At 44.3% G+C, this 20,751-nt stretch overlaps 1 protein-coding gene across 3 annotated transcripts in view; it reads right to left on the bottom strand.

Annotated features, from left to right (window-relative positions):
• PCYT1B (phosphate cytidylyltransferase 1, choline, beta) overlaps window positions 1-20,751 on the bottom strand; it is a 31,719-nt gene continuing 10,968 nt past the window's right edge. Inside the window, exons 2-8 of one of the 3 annotated variants that reach the window (XM_030951621.1) lie at window positions 19,248-19,347; window positions 17,833-17,949; window positions 14,516-14,667; window positions 13,531-13,609; window positions 10,335-10,477; window positions 7,977-8,165; window positions 1-2,911 (exon numbers count right to left, since the gene is read on the bottom strand). In XM_030951621.1, coding sequence (XP_030807481.1) covers window positions 2,705-2,911; window positions 7,977-8,165; window positions 10,335-10,477; window positions 13,531-13,609; window positions 14,516-14,667; window positions 17,833-17,949; window positions 19,248-19,347 — 987 coding nt within the window. In that variant the 3' untranslated portion in view covers window positions 1-2,704. Of the gene's footprint in view, window positions 2,912-3,460; window positions 3,773-7,976; window positions 8,166-10,334; window positions 10,478-13,530; window positions 13,610-14,515; window positions 14,668-17,832; window positions 17,950-19,247; window positions 19,348-20,751 lie in introns of those variants that run through there. The other 2 variants (XM_030951629.1, XM_030951637.1) reach the window with 2 other exon arrangements.

Raw genomic sequence — 20,751 nt, 5'->3', positions numbered from 1 at the left:
TGTCTGTCATACACTTTATTGTTCATGTGGAGCTTGGCTGATAAAGAGGACTAAATTAAAGCAATACTTGTGAAAAGGAAAACCCAACCATGACTCAGAAGTGCAAAATTGTCTTCCACATGTCCAGACACCATGAGGTTCTGGTTTGCAGGAGACAGCACATGAATGTACCAGCAGGGCAAAGGCTTCAGCTTAGTGATATCCTAAATGCAAACAAGACACCTGGTACAGAATATGGCTTTGTTGCTGGGTAGCCACCTGTGACCCTGAGAAACATTCTGTTAAGAACAGGTCACTGGTGAGTTTTTCTCTACTTCCCATGTACAAGTCGTGGTGCTGTCTCCATTTAACCCACTGAGCAAGGGCTGCTGAACAGTAACTGCCAGGAAAGTAAAATGAACAAGAAACAATGGTAAAAGCCAAGAACAACAAATCCTTGCCCACCTCCGTTGCATTTGGATATGGCTCGTCTGTCAACAGCACCAGTAGAAGCAGACAGTTCCTGTGGTGGAGGAGTGGTTGTGATGGGAAGACTTGAGACTTGCAAAGGATCAGAAAAACTAACAAGTGCATCTCAGGTATGAAATTACAGTAACAGGTTGCCTAAGGCTGAGAAAGGTCTTAATTGCATCATCCCATCAGGCACACAGCTGGTGGCAGCTGAAATATCTGTGGCTGTCCCTTTGCACATTCCACCCTATTTCCTGCTCACCTGTTTTTGCAGCTGTGAAGGAACTAGCTTGACTCCAGAGGACAAAGTGTATGAGATGCTGTGTACTCGGTCTTGTGGTGGTCTGAGAAGTGTCTGGCAAAACGCTGCCAAAGCAAATCAGTTACCTTGTAGTGGAGGAGGGATGAAAGCTGTAGGGAGTGAGCAGAGTGTGGGGCTAATTTGGTGCCTGGTACCAAGGTCTGTAATTTACTTGCCCAGGAGAGTATCTGGAAAGGTGCCTACCTGCCAACCAGGTCACCCAGGGAGGTAAGGCCAGCAGCCAGGGGATGCTGCTGCCAGCAAGCACAGCCACATCACATGCGTGGGCATCTCAGTCCCTCAGCTTTTTCCCAAGAGAGACATGGAGCCCTCCCTCCTCCAGCATTTCCTGTGCTGCCTGTGCAGGGATCCAGCAAATGCTGACTGGTGCTGCCCCCAGCAGCCAGCGTGTCCTGGTGGGGTTGCAGTTGCAGGCAGTGGTGGCACAGGAGTGCTGCTGTGGCTGCAGCCCCCTGCCCAGGCTGCCTGTGAGACAGGGACAGTGGCAGCTGTCACCTGCTGGCCTGGCACCAAAGCTGCTGCTGGGCTGGAGAGCCTCAAACGTGCCTGTGCACTGAGGCAGCTGTGCCAGGCAAGCTGGGGAGCCAAGTGGCATCAGTGGCACAGCCCCACACACTGCTGGGGGGTTCCTGCAGCTGTGGGGCAGAGCAGCCCCAGGGCTCAGGAGTCCTGCCAGCTCCTGCAGCCACCCCAGCAGGTGTCAGCTGAGGGACTGAACGTGGAACCAGATGTCAGGCAGGACTGGCTTGGCCAGCTAGGAAGATCAGCATCGAGGGGAGAGCTTCACCTGTGTTTCTGCTTGAGGCTGCACACCTGTCATGGACAGAGAAATAAAACAGTTGTGCCTAATCCTGTTCAAAAAGTTTCTTTGTTCTTTTTTTTTTCCTTTTTTTTTCTCCGTATTAGTGTAGAGGAATAGCCTTGGGATCCTCTGCAGGGGCAGTGTGTCTGTGAACACATCTTGTTTGGAGTTTGATGTCTGTGAACACATCTTGTTTAGAGTTTGATGAGAAGTTTGTACTGGCTGAATACCATGTGACAACAGCTCTGTTTGCTTGTCATATGCTGATACATAACTGGGAGCAGCAGCTTTTCCTAGGAGGCCACGTCCAAAGGCCTTGGGATATTTTTATAATTCATCATTTATTTCCTACACCACCACATTCCAGCTATGGCTGTCTTTTCATTTACTTTCTTGCCTTCAAAGTGCAAAGCCAGGGAGCAAACCAGAAGTGATTAGGCAGCTGTTCAGGCACTAGGAACATGGAGAGTGATTTGATAAAGCAAAAAGCCTGATTCCTTACCTACACCCCACACAGAGGCTTGGTCAACAAGCAGCACTGAATATGTTAAATGGATTTCCACCAACTTGCCTGGAGATCTCTTCATTTCAGTGCATTATTTGGGCTCTGGGGTAGATGTTATTCAAAAACAAAAAAAACCCCAACTTTATTCCCAGTTTCTCAACATATTTGCTGCAGCAATGCCATTCCTTCGTGTGCCAGAAGAGCTCAAGGTCAGCAGGGTACAACTGCATCTTCTCTCTCTGCAGGCTGCAGCCAGCACTACCCTGTGTGCTGGGTCTGGATCAGGAGCCAGCTGGGCTCCTCCTGCCAGCCCCCCTCGGTGCCTGGAGCCGCAGCTGGAAAGCAGCAGGACGGGGGCAGGAACTTGCACATGGGTGTGGTTTTCTGCCAGTGCCTGGGCTGTGCCTGGCAAGTGCTGCTGGCTGGGCCTCCAGCACTGTGAGGGAGTGGGGATGGGATAAGCTCTTCCTGAGATCTCCCTTGCTGTGCTCCAGTTCATTTTTGACATCTCCCAGAGCACGATCCCTGCTGCCAGAGATACCCCTGGTGTTCCTCATGCTTCTCCCCATCCAGTGGCTGAGTTCATAGCTTGTTCTTCTGTCTCATGGTTAAAAAAATAGATATTTTATTTTTCATCCTCGTCTCCCTCGCTCATGCTGCTGAGGGAGGCAGAGGCAGCTTTTGGAGAAGAGGGAGGGGAGGTCTTATTGATGACCCAGGGTGGAGATGGAGAGCGGGACGGCGAGCGGCCTCGTGTAGGACTGCTGTTGGGGCTCTCCCGGGGAGAAAAAGCCTGGAGCATTCGGCCGCTTCGTTCCTGGAACATCTGCTTCTGCAAAAGCAAAGTGAAAAGATGCTCTGTGAGTACTGCACAGAGGGGAGGGCTGGGGGCAGGCAGGGGCTGCACTGTGCCTCTCTCCGGGGAGCGAGCAGGGAGCCAGAGCCCTGGAGCGTGGCTGGTTTGCCCTGCTGTGCTCATGATGATAACCTGGTCCTTGCATGCAAGTTTTTACCTCAGCTGGGCCACCCCCAGTGTGAGAACACCGTGTGTACTGGCCTGCGCCACACACATGGGGACTCCCTTTGTGGTTTTTGTATCTATTGGTCACACTCTTGTCTCCTGTCTTAACACCCAATATTCCTAGTTCCTACTGCCTTTTCCTTCTAGAATGTTGGGAAGGACCACCCCTCTCCTCCTGAGCTTCCTGGTTTTCCTAGCCTTTATTCCTCTGTCCCTTTTTAAGGGAGACAGCCTGGTGCCTGCCAAGTACTGGCAGCCACTTCCCCAGCTTCCTGGAGCAGGCACGACCCAAACCCATAAACTGAGGGTGGGAATACCAGAATTTGGATTTGAAAAGAGAAAACACTTGCAGGCTCTATGTTTTGCTTGGAGCTTTATTGTCACTTTTGCTTTGGAAAGCTGAGTGGAGGCCTGCCAGAGTTGGTGGGGTGGAAGAGCCACCTTTGCTGTCAAGCAATCTGCTACACTAAGGCAAGTGCCTCTACTCTTTAGCAGCAATGTGGCCTTGCGTCACGCTGGGTTACGGAAGACATGGTGTGTGCTGTGCAGCTGCTGCAGGCTTCACATGGAAAGTGCCAAATCCGAGTGCCCTGCTGCTCCTCCTGGGCATGGGGAGTGAGAAGCCTCAACCTTGGCTGCAGGACTGGCAGTTGAGTCACAGGCGATGCTCGGCTGAAAGGAAGATCCAGCCCCGACAAAGTTAAGTTACCACTCAGGTCTGAGAGGAAGATACTTGTGCAGAATGTATGCGTTTGCCTGTTTTAGCTGAGATCCAGCTTGCAGTTGCCCAATTTTCATCCTGTTCCTATTCCCCTTCCCTCTGCAGTGACTCTGCCCTGTGCTGACACAATATCTGGCTTGCTCATCTTGCTCTTTCTCCTCCTCTTTGAAACTCAGTATTCCCTGCCAGCAGAGAGGCAGATGCTGGTTTCCCCCTCAGGTTTCTGGGTGTTTGCTAAATCCCAGGGCTTAAAAATCAAGCACAAATACTGAACTTAGCTGTTCCTCTGTGAGCTTCCTCTCCTAATTTACATCTTCATTACATTAGCCTTTATTGACTTAGTTTTAGAGCCTGGATTTCACAGCAGTGCAGAGTGGCAGAACAGTTCCTGCCTGGAGCTACACTTCTCAAGGCTCTCAAGCACAAAACCCCATGGTATGTAACCTACCCCTGCACTACTGCTAGGTCCAAATTAATCAAGACTTCTAAAATCTCAATAATTAGCAGATGGTGGTTGCTCCTGATAAATGATGCCAGAAAGCATTCAGATGGGGGAGGATTTCTGCAGCTGAGAGCTGCAAGGATGTCAGCAGGGCTGGCAAAGCCCCAGAGCCTGTTTGCAATTCAGTGGTAGAGGTACAAAATTTCTCTTGAGATCACAGAAATGTGAGGTTCTGTTGCCTTGTTTTATCCTCTCACTGAAGATAATCCCCAACAAAAAAAACCATATTTGATACGAAATATATTTTTCCTGGCCAATCAAAATACTTTGAGCTCCTTCTGTTGTCACTTCTAACACCTCAGTGGCACAGTGGTGCTTTGTGGTGGTGTGGTGGCAGTGCTGGAGCACATCCAAGTGCCCCAGCCTGGCTTGGCCTGCACCATCCCACGTGGCAGGGAGTACTTGACTGTGCCTTAGTCACAGAGGCCAGGTCTGGAAAGGAGAATCCCACCTTCCTGCTAAGTCTCTCAGCCAGGCTGTAGGACACCTGCTTCCCAGGCCTTCAGTGAAGAGTTTGTTGCTGAACAAACTGATGCACTCACACCTTGAGCAGGGCAAGGGCCCAGCCCCTCCACGTTGCCTCCTGCATTAGAGCTGGAACCAGCAGGCTGCTGGCTAAAAGCACAGCTCTGCAGGAGGAGGAGGTGGTGTCACTCACCTGCCTCAGAACACCTTTCTCTCCAGCTGTGCCCTAGCAGGGTCAGTAAGCCATGCCCTTTGCAGGCAAGGAGCTCCTTGGGCCATTGGGTGCTGAAGAAGTAGAACAAGTGTTAATGGCTTCCTTGGAGTGTTGGAGGTTTAGACAAGGCTGGATGCACTGTGGTCCTTTACCACAGGTAGGGAAATAATTTCAAAGCCTTGACTCAAGCAAGTTCAGGTACACCCAACCAGTTTAGGGTTTGTTTTTGGCAAACTTGCAACTGGGAAAAAGTATCTTGCCTGCTTCTGAATTTTACTGCCTGTATGTTGATACCCCTTTGCTTTAGAAAGCAAGTGCCAGCTGGGTGTCTGCTTTTGAGCTGCTGATTGTTCCAAGGCCACTTTATGTCCAGACAGGTGGTGTGGCCTAAACACCATCCCCAGGGTTCCAGCTGCAACCTGTCTTACCTGAGCCCCTGATGATGTCTGAGGTGTGTCAGCTGTTTGGAAGGCAACCTTCCCCAAGTATCCCTGTGTGCTGAGCAGGGAGAAGCCAGACCTTGAAGGGACACCTCATCTGAAGGGACCTTTCTGAATGTCTGGCACAGAAACTGGCACAGAATCCCTGCCCTGTGAGCTGTGCTTTCTCTCCTCTGCCCTCAGTTGTAGGTGCCTGCTTGTACATGTCTGAGAGGAGCTGGAATGGATTCCTGCAGCCTGGAGTGGTGTCTCTGCCATTAGGCCCTGTGTGCCAGACTGTGTGGTGGTCCTGTCTCACATCACAGACAAGTTTCATGCCACACTAATCATTGTTTCTGACCTCTCTGACTCTCCTGCAGAAAACATATGCACAGGGGATTGCACAGGTGGGCAAAACTGCCAATGAATTACAGACATCCAGACATTTGAAAACTGACATCTTGACCTCTTTCACGAGCAGGCATTTTTCTGTGGGTTACATAGCCCTTACTTTTAGAAAATTGATGCTAGCATAAGGTATATTATAATAATTATTTGTGAAATAATAATAGCATATTAATGGCATGCAAATTACTGATCTAGGAATCCAGCATGCCCATAACGATTCCTGTACTTTTAATGTCAACATTAAAAGCAACTTCTAACTAACAGTGATAAGGCAAATTAGCATTAATAACAGTTTTGACACTAATAGTAAGTTATCATTTTTTTTAAAGTCTTTCCTGTTGCCAAGGCTCAAACTGATTTTAAAAAAGCCATACCACCTCTCAGCTTGCTGTCACTGATGCTGTTCCTACAGCACTGTGAAGAGATTTCACTCCTCTCGTTCTTAGCAAAGGTCCCTGTGATTGTGCCAGACTTCCTACTCTGTGGTCAAACACTTACTCAGGAAACAAGAATTTCTAATTTTAAAAGACATATGCAGAGCACCTTTTCCTTAATTCAATTTGGTAAAATGTTTTATGAGCAAAGGTTTTTAAAAATGCCATTAGCATGCACTGTTGAGTAGGTAGAGCCAGGAAATAGGATCAATGCTTTTGAATTCTTTCCTTGTCTCTGCACAGCCAAACTCATCTCACCTCCTGTGAATTTCACAAACTCTGTTGGCATCAGCTTTAGCTATTCAGCACATATGGCCAAAGGACCATCCCACATGGGGAACACACACCAAGCTCTATGGGCAACAACTCACAGAGGAAGCTTCATCTGGATGTGGACAATGCAGGTAAACCAGAAGAGCTGCCTTCTTGCCCTCCCCAGGAACATACCAGTGTCAATGAGCAATCTGTTATAAGCTCACTGCTCATGTGGCTGGGGCCTGTGTTGGTCAGTGGTCACTGCCTTTGGGTGACAGAAGTAGCTGTATGATGACAGTCTCTGTCCTGAAGCCTTCACAGCCTAAATTGGGTTTTTCTCAACTGACTGGTAATCAACATGGCAAGCCAGTGCAAAGATGAGAACTCCAGTAAGAGGCAGGCACTGCATGACTTGGTAGCACTGAGCTGTGACACAGCACTGATGCGAGCTACTTAATTCACAGAAGCCTTGTGACTCTTGCTATGTGTTTGTTTACAAACAAAATACCTGCTTGAGTTCCTTCCAACAGAAGGAAGGAAGAGTTTTATCACTCAGAGTTTGCAACCAGAGCAGTGTGTCTGAGAGCAGTGTGCCTGCACTGCAGGGTCTGGGCTTTCATCCCAACACAGACAAACTCCACATTCAATTTCAGCTTTGTTACTGGTTTCAATGCAGCAAAGTCATATAAGCAAACAAAGCTTCCTGAGGTGTGGCAAGCTGTCAGAACTGACAGATGGGGGCCAGGACTCTTCTGGGGCTCTGAAGTGTCACCAGCTCACCACTCAGTGCACGAGTTTGGTTTGAGCAGGTTTCTCTCCAGAAAGATGCTGTAGCAAATTCTGAACTGCCTTTCCAAGGCACTTGGGGACCCTTAGTAAATGGCTCTGTGAAGGCAGCACATACCAAGGAGAGCTTTGCAAGTGCTACAGTCCCACCTGAACCTTCCCTGCTGTCAGTTAGATGAGCCTGAACGTGACAATAAAATAACTACTTGGAATTTTTATCAGTAGTTTTTGAAGTTAGAAAATTATAATCTACTGCTGCATACAGACCAGGAAGAGAACTACTGCAAACCTTTTCAGTGGCCCTGTTTTTCCTCACTACCTCCAGTGTACATCCCTGATGTAGGAGTGGTTCCATTTAATGCTAACAGGGCCAACAGACTGTATTGGCCTGTTTGCTTGTGTGGTGCTCTTCTGCAGCTCTGCTGAATGCAGTATTAAATTCATCATCACACCTTCACAAAATACAGATATCCCAAACAAGCAAGAGCCAGAAGCAGCAAATCCTGCTGTTGCAGTATTGGTATGCATTAATGGCTTCAGCAGCCGGGTTTGCCATTACCCTGCTGTGCTGCCTTTTGAGACAAAGTCTGCAGCAAAAGTATCTGCTCTTCCACCTGTATTAGAGAGGAGAAATAAAAACACTCAGACTTCCTGGGATGGCAGAATACCTACCCAAGCTCCATCAGGTCCAAACAGCTCTAAAAAGTTGCCAATGAATTCCCTGGACTTTTCTTCCCATTTCTGAATGAGGTCATGGCTCTTCTCTTCCACCTTGTAAACAAATTCTTTTGATTTTTCCTCCACATTCTTGACTTTTTCTTTCATTTTGTCCACTTGGTTTTGAAAGCGATATTTCTTCTCCTGTTTTAAAAAGTGTGGTCAAAGATTAATAGAAAACTTGGAAATAATTAGCCACAGACAGCTGAGAAGAAGAAAAAAAATTGCATTAATGCATCCTAATACATATGGCCTTGCTTAGCTACTCCCACATTATTTTTATAAATGCAAGTTTAACATTTGTGGAATGAAATGCAGAAGGTACATATTGAAAAGGTTTCTTGTGTGATCACTGTGTTTAATCCACTACATGAATCTTTCTGTATTTTCAAACTAAATGCACTTTGAAATTGATATGAATCTTGTGAAGGATATGAGTGGGAAATTAACAGCTCAAACTTAAGAGTAGGCAAAAGGTAAATATCCCCATGTTTCCTAGCAAATGCTGCTGACTTGCCAGCTTGGATGTCAACCTGGACGAAAATGTCTCTTTGGGTGGATTTCTGCAGTGCAGAAGGAAAACTCTCATAAATTCTGAGCCTGGCTAATACAGGAGCTTCTGGCTGCAACAGAGATGTGTGTAGGCCAATGGCTTGTGGCCAGCAAACTTCACAGAAAGGAGAACTCTAATTGCTAAGTCATACAGAAAAAAAGAGAGAGAGAAGATAATATTAGGGAGCTTCTGGAAAAAGCTTCTGAAATACTTGAGAAATAAAGAGCTTTTGTCTTGAAATGCTTGTGTGCTCCACAAATTTTTGGTACAAGCAAATAGGCAAGGCTGTGCTCTTGAAGGTGTGATGGTCTGTGTAGAAGCACCGATCACTATTGGCTTTTCATTTTCTGTCAACTCCATTTAATGGCCACTTGAATTTATTTTAAAAAAACAAGCACTGAAGGCTTATTCTAGCTCACAAATCACTGAAAGAACTGTCTTTGCAAGCCACAAGCACAAACAAAATCCCCAAGGTCCAAAGAAACCTCACTTCCTCTGTACCTAAAGGGGGATCAGCCTTTAATGAGGAAACCAGTGCAAACAAGACCAGTGCTCTTGTGAAATCCTGGGGATTTCATTTTGAGATGAACAGTCTCCAGTACAAATCAGTACTTCTGCATTTAAATTACTGCAAGCTAAACAATCATGCCAGGAGGTTCTTCAGGAGACATCATCGTCTGAGATGGGGGCAAGCATGACTTCTGCAACAGTATCTTAATCTCACAGCTGCTCAAGGATAAATTTAGGATAAATTTGAGAATCTCCAAGGCATCCAACATGCCTTATTTTAATGGATATTTGCAACAGTGATCCTTCTGAGTGGAGTACTTACAAGCAAGATTTTTTTAAGGTGTAGAAGACTTTCAAAAAAAGCACAGTGAAATAAATATTTATGCCCTGTGATCTGAGGTTTATCTGCCAGACTTCAAAACAAGAAAGAGATAAACTCTAATGAAATGACACAATTCAGTCCTTCACAAGGAGGTTTCCAAGCACCAGGGAGGGAGGTGGGAAGTCCTGCTGTGACCCATCTCAGAGATCACAACAGAGTTTTCAGTTATGTGGGTTATCTTGAGGTCTTAAGTCAAGACTTGAAACAGAAAATGAAGGTGGTAAAGTCTAATTTCCATAAAGTGCTTACTTCTCATTGGAGGGGCAGGTTTATATGTGGAAGATGAATAATCTGAGCCATCCTTTCACATGGCTCTCCTGCCATTGTGGTTTCTGAGCTCTACAGCACCATCATTTATGTACCAGCTTCCTAGCATACTTCCTTGTCTTTTGAAAAACATTTTTATCTTTCCCTAGTAATTTCACTGCTCTGTGATTGGCTTTGTTAGGGTTTTTGTTTTGTTTTGTAGGTTTTTTAATTCTATCACATTATAGAGAAACTTTGGATCTCAGAATCCATGCTCTCTGGGCTGCCTTCTTGGAATAGGAATATAGAAAGAAATCATGTCTTGGGTGAATGGTTGAGTAGCTTCTGGTGGGAGGGTGGGCTCCTTCCTAGGGTGTCATTGTCACCTACAGCTCAGGGAGGAAGTGGGAGCAGCACCTTTGTTGAAAGTGTAAGATGAAAACTAAGCTGCTAATTAAGAGGAGCAATTAAAACTACCCTCATCTTACCAGTGTCTTTTAAATTAAGTTCTTTCCAGCTCTTTTAAAAGCAGCATGAGGAAGATATAATTTCTTAACTGTTCCTTTACATTGAGGGTGCTGGCAGCGAGTGTTTGAGCAGCAAAGGTGGATGAGGCACTCACATTGATGAAGCTGACGTTCAGCTCCTTGGCGGTGTAGCCTCGCTGCAGGTTGCGCCGCGCGTACACGTCGTAGTCGCGCACGATGCGTGTGATGATGTCCGATGTGGAGATGCCTTCGGTTCTCTGCGTAGGTACAAACATTCCTGAGCAAAGTGGGAAAAGAGAGCCTGCTGATAAAGCTTGGCAGGACCAGGCATTGTGGCACATAGCTGAGGATGAGCATCAAAATGCCTGACAAAGGTAAGAGGCTTGCAGTTCGGCCTTATTCCTAGTTCTCTCCTGTTGTTTCTGTGTGAGTTTGGGGAAGGCAAGGTTGCTACTACTCACTTTTCCCTCAAGTCTTTAGAAAGACTAAAAATTGCCCTCTGTACAGAGTCAGCTGTGATGTGGAAGTTATTAGACTGGCAGGGGCTCCTGAGGCAGGAAGGCCAAGCTTCACAGCTGTGGCCAATTCACTGAGCAGTTCTTTCCATAAGCACAGCCCTTATTTAATGTTATATAAAGGAGCAGGGAGGTTTGCTGCTCTCCTTTATTTCCAGTCCTGTGCTGCACCTGACAGTGTCTGTTCTGCTAAGTAGAACAGACCAGCCTCTGGCCTTGACAAAAGCCAGGAAAAAGATGCATTACAGTAATTGGAAAACACCCTGGAGGTGCCAGTGGTTTGTAACAGAAAGATGAAGTGTCATGTGTGTGAAGTGTAGTGTTTCATGTCCATCCAGCCATGCCAGTGGCTGCATAACCATCCTCCCTGCTCTGACAAATCAGTCCCTAAGAAAACTGGCCATTTATCAATACTGCTCAGGTTTTCCTCAACACAACTGAGATATATGTGGCTTTCTAATCGCTCCCCACCAAAGCAGGAGCACCTGAACTGTTAATGCAATTCACAAATGCAATAGTAGCAGAGTGCAGGCGCACCTTCGTTTAGTAGTTATTTAGGGTTACAAAAAAAAAATTACTACTCTCACTTATATGTAATTGCAACATGAAGCTGCTGATGAAAGAGATAGAGAAGATTGGAGGTGGTTTGGGAAAAGAAAGTAGTGCTTTGTCTTAAAATGGTGTTATACCTCCGGGCAGATTAATCCTCACATGTTCACTTAAAGTAAGCAGGCATTGGTACCTAATTTTATAGGGCTGGAAAAAGACTGAGAGAAGGAATCAAGAAGCTTAGCAGCCTCTTGTGACTAAATGCTATGTGATATTTTTTCTTTCTGATCTCTAATTAATACTCTGCTAAAAAAACAGATTACTTTAATCATGAGCAGACATGTTTCCCTGACTGTTGCTTTTCAGGCTTCTACCAGTCACTCAGGAAACTATTTTTGGAAGCAATGAAACCCACTTTGAGCTCGAAACCTTTATAGATAAGAGTTACAAGAATACAAGGACAAAATCCAAACCCCACCTTTGTTAAGCTGAAAGTAGAACTGTAGGTGGACATTATCCTTAGTCACTGACTTTGCTTTCATCTGCTTCATGTGTTGAACTGATCCATTTTTTCCAAGCTAATTGTTCACAATGTGCACAGTTTCAGTCAGTGCACTGTTACCCAGCTCACCAGTGCCCATATGCCCTCCCATCCTCTGAAGGTAGTGGGGAATTGGGAGCCCATGAGAATATACCCAAGAAGCTCCCTGGTTCCCATCCACTTTTCTGCTCTCCAACAACCTGATGTGGGAAAATGGGAGTACTGGAACCATGGAAAAAATGTGCAAATGGCTCAACAGCCCTGGTCTATTTCTAACAAAACCCCTAGGGGAAAGGGGAAATTCATTATTGTAATAATGCTGCTCTGGAGCATTAGGGACTATTACAGCACTAGATCTCAAAACTCATCACAAATAAGTTAACATTATTCCCAGTTTATACATAGCAAAATTCAGCCATACAAGACCCAAGATTCTCCTCTGGTATCTCGTGGTGACAGACACAATGGACCACAGCTCCCTGAAGCTGCAGGCCTGTACTCTCTTCTGCCAAGTCTGAATTTCTCATCGGGTTGTCTGTGCACTATGCCCGTGCTCAGTGACAGCAGAGAAGGGTGTGCCAGGTTTGGGCACTCTCACACCAAGTCTGATAATGATCCAGTGACACCAAGAGTTGTGTTGTCCTGTGCACTCAGCACCTTACAGAAGAAAAGTAAAATAGCTGCCTGTCCAGCATGTGTGCAGTATGTCTCTTGGCGACCCATTCTTACCAGAGGGGCCTTTTTTCACTGCCTACTGAAGGAAGCTGGTGCTGGCTCTGAAACTATAGAACAGTCATTCCCAAAGGAGGATTGTGAGTCTGATACCACAGGGAGCTTCACAAGTGGAAAAAGATCAGGAAGTGCTGCTATAAAAAGCTTATTCCTTCAGCTCAGGTCAATAGCTGGTCTATAGCTGTCATAGTATAGTTTGAGGTCACTTTGCATGGCATAATACCATCCGGCAGATTGCTCTGGAATTTTTTCAAGCCTCCAATATACATGTCTATGCAGAACAGAGAGGCTGGATTTGCCAGGGCTCAAAGCAGCACCTCCAGGGAGCAGCAGAAGAAGGATATGATTTGTTCCTCCTCTTTCCATTGTTCACTCTGTTAGGATAGCTACTACTGGCAAGCAGTGGCTTAATGTTATCTCCTCAAATTTAATTCATCCTCCTTCAACTGAAGGGACACAAATTCCTAATGAGTTCAGCACCTTCATTTTCAGTGTAATATGGTAGTCAACCAAACTGCTAAATGGTCATGATACTGATTTAAACCCTCTGCCAGTGTAATGAAAAGAACCCTCAGTGCAAGTGGATCGTAATGGCTCCTGAAGGTTGCCTGTGCTTGCCCAATATTCAGGACTAGGCTATATCAAGGAGGTGTCAGTTTGCGGTTATCAAGAACTGACTAAAATTGGCTGGGCTGCGGTGGGAACTGAACTAATTTTCATCCATTCAAAATTCTTAGTCAAGCACTATAAAACTGTTTTACAAATGCACATGGGTCTATTTTGTGCTAGATCTGAATGGTTTCCTTGGGGCTATGGCAAGGATGTCCTCTGAGGTTTTCTTTCTGCTCAAGTCAGCAGTACCTACCATTAGGGTGTAAGACAATGTGATATTACCTCTATTGCTTCTCTCCCAGCAGTTCTGGTTAAAAGGCAGTAAAAGAATTTGAGCTGAGGCTGAAAAGGAAGGTGCTAAAAATGTGAAGTTGCCCTTACCTGCCTCCTTTATGTGTTTGTATACGTCATCCGATCCAGCGGAAGAGTAGGGGATGTCATCATGTGCTACAAAGTCAATCTGCCAGTGAACAGAAGAAGAATCACAACACCATCACCAGATTTTGGTTCACTGGGGGATTGTTATGGAGAGTTATCTCTTTTCTTCACTTCAGCTAATTTGCTTTTGGATTCTGATCCTAAAGCCATCACCTAGTGTACTAGACTTGGGCCAGCAACTGCCGTGTTGTATGATAAATTATAGAAAAATAGAAATCTCCTCTCCAAAAGCACTGCCACTACCTCATCACTCTGACTGGCTCAGTGTGATATGCAGTACAAAACCCAAGACACAGGCTCCTGCTTTTATTCCTACTGCAAAAGTAAGTGGTAAAGCCTAGGCTTTCAAAACCATGGAGGCAGGATAATTGATGTTGGGTCCTTAGGGCTGTGCATAAATACATGTATACCTAGTACTGTCATGCCGTCCTTCTGTCACCCAGTGATGTAGACACTAAAATACATCCTACTTAATTATGCTTTGTTAAGATTCATATGTGTTGCATGGCAATCAATAGCATGTAAAACACTCTATCCTGCCTTTTAGAGGGCATGTGGTATTTTTACATATTGCACCTGTTGCCATTAATAAGAAAAACGCTTTTAATTTAGGACTTCAGTCACTAGGTGACAACTTTCCTGGTTCACCATCTTCTTTTCTGAAAGTCAATGTATCTGTAATTTTTTCAGTGTTATTTTACCTTTCAAAAATCCCAGCAGAGAAATCATCTCAGCATATTGAGAAAAAAAGGCAAAATAAACATCATGTTTTCTGACAGAGACAGAGGCAAGGAATGCTAGGTACCTAATTTCACCCACTGGAATTAACTGAATAAAATAATTTGCTCCACCTAACAGAATTTGAGACTTGCTCATTCTCAACTGTCAGTCTACAAAGGGGAAGGGAGAGATTAGGGAACAAATGTACCTTATGTTTTTCAAGGAACTCAGGTGTCAGTGTCCAGGGTGCATCTCTGATGACCTCATCCACATAACGACAGTGTCTGAGGGCTTCGTATCGCTCCGTTTCATTCATCACAGTGAAGCCTTTGAATTTATGAGTTAAATCATCACTGCAAACTAAAATATAACAGTATGAGCAAAATGGCTTTCCATTCAGTGAAATTAGCATGACCAGGAGCTGATTATACTAGGTAAATCCATTAAGCACTTAGTTATTAGCTTAGCAATTTTTGGGGTGTTCTAGGGCATCTAAGAGTTCTGCTTGGAGTTGGCAGATACAACTGTGTAATAATGAGACAACCTTCTCTTTCTGGAGCTGCAGCCAGAGGCCAAGTATGGTATTTTAAGACACTTCAGATGGGATCCTTTACATGCTAAGGTAAACCAATCCCACTCTTAAGTAAAGATTTCATGGGCTGTGATATTTCACAGGTGATGGCCAATGCTTCAAAATAAATCAAAGAACACAGCATGGATAATCACAGAGTGCTCACTAACTTCAGGTATCACAAAATGGTCGAGGCAGGAAAACCACTTGACAACACCTAATCCAAACCCCCTCCTCCCAGCACAGTCAACTGCAGGTTGCTCAGGGCTATGTCCAGTTTGGTTTCCAAAGATGGAGACCCCTCAGCCTCTCTGGGCCTCCACTTCCTGCTTTTTATTTTTATGTAAACAACACTCTAAAAGGTAAATTTGCCAACAAAGGTCAAAATCACAGCGGGACAGTTTCTCATTAAATAAATCCTGATGGAAAACAAGTCACAGAAAACTTTATAGGAATCTGTCTCCAAGCTTAGCTTTGAGTTCAGCAAGTTTCACAAAAAGAAGAGTAAGGCTTGTGCCATGTTCAAATGGAAAGCTGCTGAAGGAAGCCCCAAGGAAAAGACTGGGAGAAGCCATATGCTCTAGTGAAATGAGCAGAGTTAAAGGTCCAGGAATCCTGTATCTTTAACTCTGGATGCACCAATACTTTGTCACATTGCTTTTAAAATGAGGGGCAGCAAGACCCACCATTACCAGAGGACTGTAAAAGTTAGGTATTATCTTTCTACCCACATAACATTGTGTAAAAACCAGTGACCTTCTCCACAACCACCTCTGTCCAACATTACAGCTACAACAGTCATTTGACACCCCACATGGAATAATGTGATACCCATTTATAGCTGGGTTGCCAGTGGTTGTCCTTCACCACAGGTCAAATCTGTGCCTTTGGATCTTTGTCTGTAAATGTACCTGACAAATGATAAATGTAATATTACCAGTGCCGCAGTGAAGTGTGAGAGCAGCCCTACAGTTGCTGCTTCTTTCTAATTTGAAAGCATCAACCTATCAGGCAAGGTGCTGGCAAAGATGCAGTCTTTTCTGAGATCTGAAATGGATGTTCTTGCTGTGATGGTCATTAAGGACTTTCAAGGTAGGAAAAATGTAGAAAGGCTTAGATAGCCCTGAAGCTTGTGCAAAATTCAAAGCCACATAATAACATATGTATGAATTTCAGCAAGCAAAATGCTACTCTGTCCTATTATGTCAGTTTTGATGCCTGCTGACAAGAAATGTAATGGTGATCAAAGCATTTTCAGGAGAAAGATCCCTTCAGAGACTGTATTTGTATTTATTTACAGCCTTTATGACATCTTTAGGCTACCCTCTCCTGGAAGAAAAAGTCTACCAAAATTATTGGGAAATAGTAATTTTTGCTTGAATTCTGAAGAAAGGTTTGATTTTATTTTCTGATTACTATTTGTTCATGTACAATGCAGACACAATATCTTTGTACTTCTTTTGAATCTGTCATACTGCTGTAATAACTGATTTGGGAAGGTATAAATGTCCATTTTAAAAAGAAAAGTGATCTTAGGTCCAAATAATTGTCTTCACAAGAAAAACAGAAGGGGTTTGTTGTGATGCCCACAAAGACATATGACACCGGTGCTTTTGCAGCACAAATTGTATGTGGGTGTGGGAAGGTGTCCATTTTTTAAACAGGCTAACACACAGTGCCTTGCTGGGAGAAGGTGCTGATGAATGCTGGCTGCTTTGTCCTTCACACCAAAAATAAGGGCAAAGTGAAGCTATGCCATGAATTTCAAAGGAGCCAGGCTTTTACCCCAAAGCTCCTTCTCTTATCTGGGGCAACCCATATCCTTTGAAAACAACAAAATGTACATAACTTGCATTTTTTTTTAAACCTCACAGTCTTGTGCTTCCACTTGCTGCTTCTGCAAGTTGTCTGGCTCAGCAGGAAACCAGGGAATCCTTAATGTTTCCTTCCTAACAAAGGGACTTTACCTCACAGGAAGCTCCATGGGAATTGCCACATTTCATAAACTTGAGTAAAACTAAAATACGTGTTTATAAAGAGATTTTGGTTTTCCTCTGTGTTGGGTTTTTCTCCCCCCCGGCCCCCGCCCCCGCAACTGTTTGGGACAAATATGCAAAATAATGCACCTTATAGTACCTGAAGGTTGCACTCATGTTCACTGTAAAGCATTTGAGCAGCTGAATGAAGGTTGCTGTGAAATGTTTCTGCGAGGAATATCTCAACCCTGGAGGGGCAAGGAAAATGGAACCAAACTGCACATTTATGAGGCTTCATGAGAGCAGGGCTTGCACAGCCAGCTAGGTAGGAAGGAGCCACCCTCCAGTGACTCCTCTGGCACAGGCCAACTGCTGAACAGCTGTTAGCCAGGCACACACCAAGAAAAGAAGATATTCTTAGCCAAAAAAAAAAAAAAAGATTAAGAAAGTAACCTGCCTGGGGACACCTGTGAACTGAAATTACATTCCACTCATGACCTGCATTTGGGTCTTCAATGACAATGGGCCAGACTTAGCTTCTGTGATGATGCTGAAGGCTGGGTCTGGACCTGGCAGGCAGAGGTCATGGTCTGTGCCTGGCTGGCAAAGGGACCAATGAGCCAGAAATAAATAATGGTTGCTCTCATTCACTCATCTCCATCTTTGAACAATTTTGAGCAAATAACTGAAAAAGGTAAATTATTCATATGGAGCTATTTTAAGCTCAGAGCCATGCAGGCACCTGCTTTAACTAGAATGGGAATTGTGCCTGTGCTGCTGAGGGCAGAATTTGACTTTTACTTTAATTGATGCAATTGTAAGATGTAATTCAAGGCAAATTACCTATAGAAAGCCCCTGAGTGAAAGCAGCATTCAAGTCATAGTGTGTAAACAGCTGGGGGTGGGAGCGCAGCAATAACTTTCTGATAGTGAAGCACAGAAGCAAAAATCCAGTGCAATAAATAACTCTGATCTTACCTCCTACTAGTAAGTAGCTATTTGGGAATAGAGTTTTGGCTTGCATAAGAGCTCTAGCATGGCCAGCGTGGAAGAGGTCAAATATTCCATCTGCATACACTCTGACAGGTCTGTCAGCTGGGGAAAAAGAAACACAACAGTGATTTTTCAGATCCCAAACAAGTTGCACTTAATTCTCCTGGATGGCATTTTGTTCCCAGATCAGATGATTGCACAGATTTACCCCAGTTCTGATATTCAAAAGCCCCACAGCTGAACCTGCAGTTTTTGATACTGCACATTACTTGTTCTTTGTACTCTCTGCTGTTTTCTCTCAGACTTACCCTATTTATTATCATCCATCATCCCCATATTCTAATTTAGCAAAAATGTCATCTTCCTGCCTCATTCAGAGTTCCACCATATGTCTTGTTCTTTTCTCTCTGCCTTTCTAATCAGATATGCCTTACGGATTTTCCTCATCATTTCCCTTTCCTTCCCTCTTGCCTTGGCTTTTTCCACAGCTTACTGCTATAAAAATCAATTGCTTACCTCTTCTATGCAAACCTTTTACTTCACTTTTTCCAGACTTTCCCTAAGTTCTTCTCTCTAATGAGCCTATAACTTCTATTTCTCATGCTATCACCCTTATAACTCTTTCTGTACAGCACCTTCAGCAGCAGCCTCCAGACTGAAAAAGGACTTGCTTTCCCAAATGACATGCTTTGCCACCTCCAAGCAAAAGCACAGTGGAGATGAAATCAACAGAGCTCAAACCTCCACAGACTCTGTTTCAGTGACAGCAGAGAGATGTCTCTGCAGTCAGGACATCCAAGGGTCCATGGGAGAGCACTGTCCCTTGCACAGCTGACTGGAAAGCTGCAGCTTGCTCCTATAATGTGTACATACTTTAAAAGCTTATTTTAAATAAGTAGAGTAAGTAAAAAGAGCCTTCTAAAAAATAATATCTTCAAATATGGGGGAGCTGAAGGATACATTTGGGACTTTATGTGAAATCATCCTGCCTCCCCAGTCCAATCACAGATGCCCCAGATAAAGAAACTGGCAAGTAACTTTTAAGGCCACTGAAGGTCTGATGCGATCATCAGGAACATCAGTGAAAGAAGAGTTTTCTAGAGATGAGAATCCAGAAGGTAGCTACTACATAACACAATTTTCAGAAGGCTGGCAAGCCTTCCTTCCAACCAACATCCACAAATACATCAAAACTAACTTGAAATACTTTCTCTTGTTGTTTTTCTAAGAGAACATAATGCTCTGTAGTTGCTGGTTTCTTCTCCATTACCTGATAGCACTAGACATTAAGCTTTTGCTTTTGAGTAGAAGGCACAAATAAGCATTGATTGATGTTTGTATGGAAGAAGCAGTGCTTTGGGAGTGCCCATGATCCTGTGGATGTAGCTCTCTCCACATACCTGGTGTTCCCCGGCGCGCTTGTGCAATGGTTAACTTCTCATGGGGTGCTTGGCACTGACAGCTTGTTTCATCAGCGAATGGAGCAGGTGCCGTCAGAGTCTGGAAGGAGGAAAAAGCACAAAGAAAGTAAATTTATTTTCACCACCAACTAGTTATAAAAGAACCCTTTAATTCTGGCAAAATGCTGTACCCAGACTTCATGCCAGTTTGTTCTCTGGGGATTTTTGCCTTTTGGTCACTCCTGAGCACATACAATTCACACAAGGTAGGATGGTGAGGAAAATAAAGCTTTTTAAACACGTCATGTGACTGAATTCTTTGTCTCTGTTAGAGAAGCTTGGTCATCTTTGAGGTGGACGAAGGCATACAATTTTTTTGTTTGCAGAACGAAGTCAGGTTGGATGGTGTGAGCAGCTTAACACTTCTCAGTGACTCTGAAGGCCCAAGGAAAAATGTATTCTGTTACCTGTAAGTAACAGTTGGAAAAACTACTTGAGACTTAGAAAGCTGCAAATGAGCCACTTCTTAACAAGCACCCTTTCCTGACACTGGCATCAATACAAATAATTGGGAGTGGAGGTTGTTTTGTTGTGGTTTTAGTCAGAATCTCCTATAATTTTGAGGAGCCATTCAAAATACAAGGATGCAACCTTAAGTCCCATTTAACAAGAGCTGACTGAGCTGCAACTCCTTTCTGGTCTGACACATTCTGTAATACTACTAAAACACTCTAACTGTGATCAGAGCACCACAAGAGTACTTGCTCTGAGGAGCTTATAACCTAAAGATATATGAGACAGTGTGAGGATGTGTGAAGACTGACGTGGCATTATCTGTCAGGAAACTTGATTACTGAATTTGTATTTTCTGCCCATGTCTATGTAGGAAGTTATCAGCCATCAGACCCTCAGGTATTTACTATCTGCCACATAGTCTGATAGGAAAAACAGACAGCTTCTACAGCTTCTGGCTTGAAATCTTTACAAAAACATAACTGAGTTTTGGTTTGCTTTGTTTTTGAGATGAACTGGTGGTTGAGAAAAGCTGAAGGAAATCTGTCACTTTGCCTCTGCCATGATTTAACTGGGAGCTCATAGCTGTGCAGCTGTGGCTTGGGTTCTGACAGTGACCATCTGATGTACAGTTGTCACACCAGTTTGAGCACCCATGGATGATCATAATAGCATCCATTTTTGCCTTTACACAGTTTTTCAGGTTTTTGATGCTGAATGATTAATCACTGAACATTTAGCATTCTTTAGCATCCCAGAGACACTTTGGAGCATGTCATGCCTAATTGTTGGCTGATCTCTGGGCTCACTGGTTTGTTGCATGGAAAGCTCAGAGGACAGTGGTAAAACAACAACAAAGACTTAAAGATTCAGATCCAGTTCTTTCTGCTGATTTGCTATTCATTTTGTTTACTACAAGTAATGCAATTTTATGAAGGTTTCCTTCTTTTCCTTTCCATTTTTCTCTCCTTATTTTTTTCCCACACTCTCA

This window comes from Camarhynchus parvulus, chromosome 1 (assembly GCF_901933205.1).
Source record: "Camarhynchus parvulus chromosome 1, STF_HiC, whole genome shotgun sequence".
NCBI lineage: Eukaryota > Metazoa > Chordata > Aves > Passeriformes > Thraupidae > Camarhynchus > Camarhynchus parvulus.
This window is presented reverse-complemented; position numbering and strand designations above follow the sequence as displayed.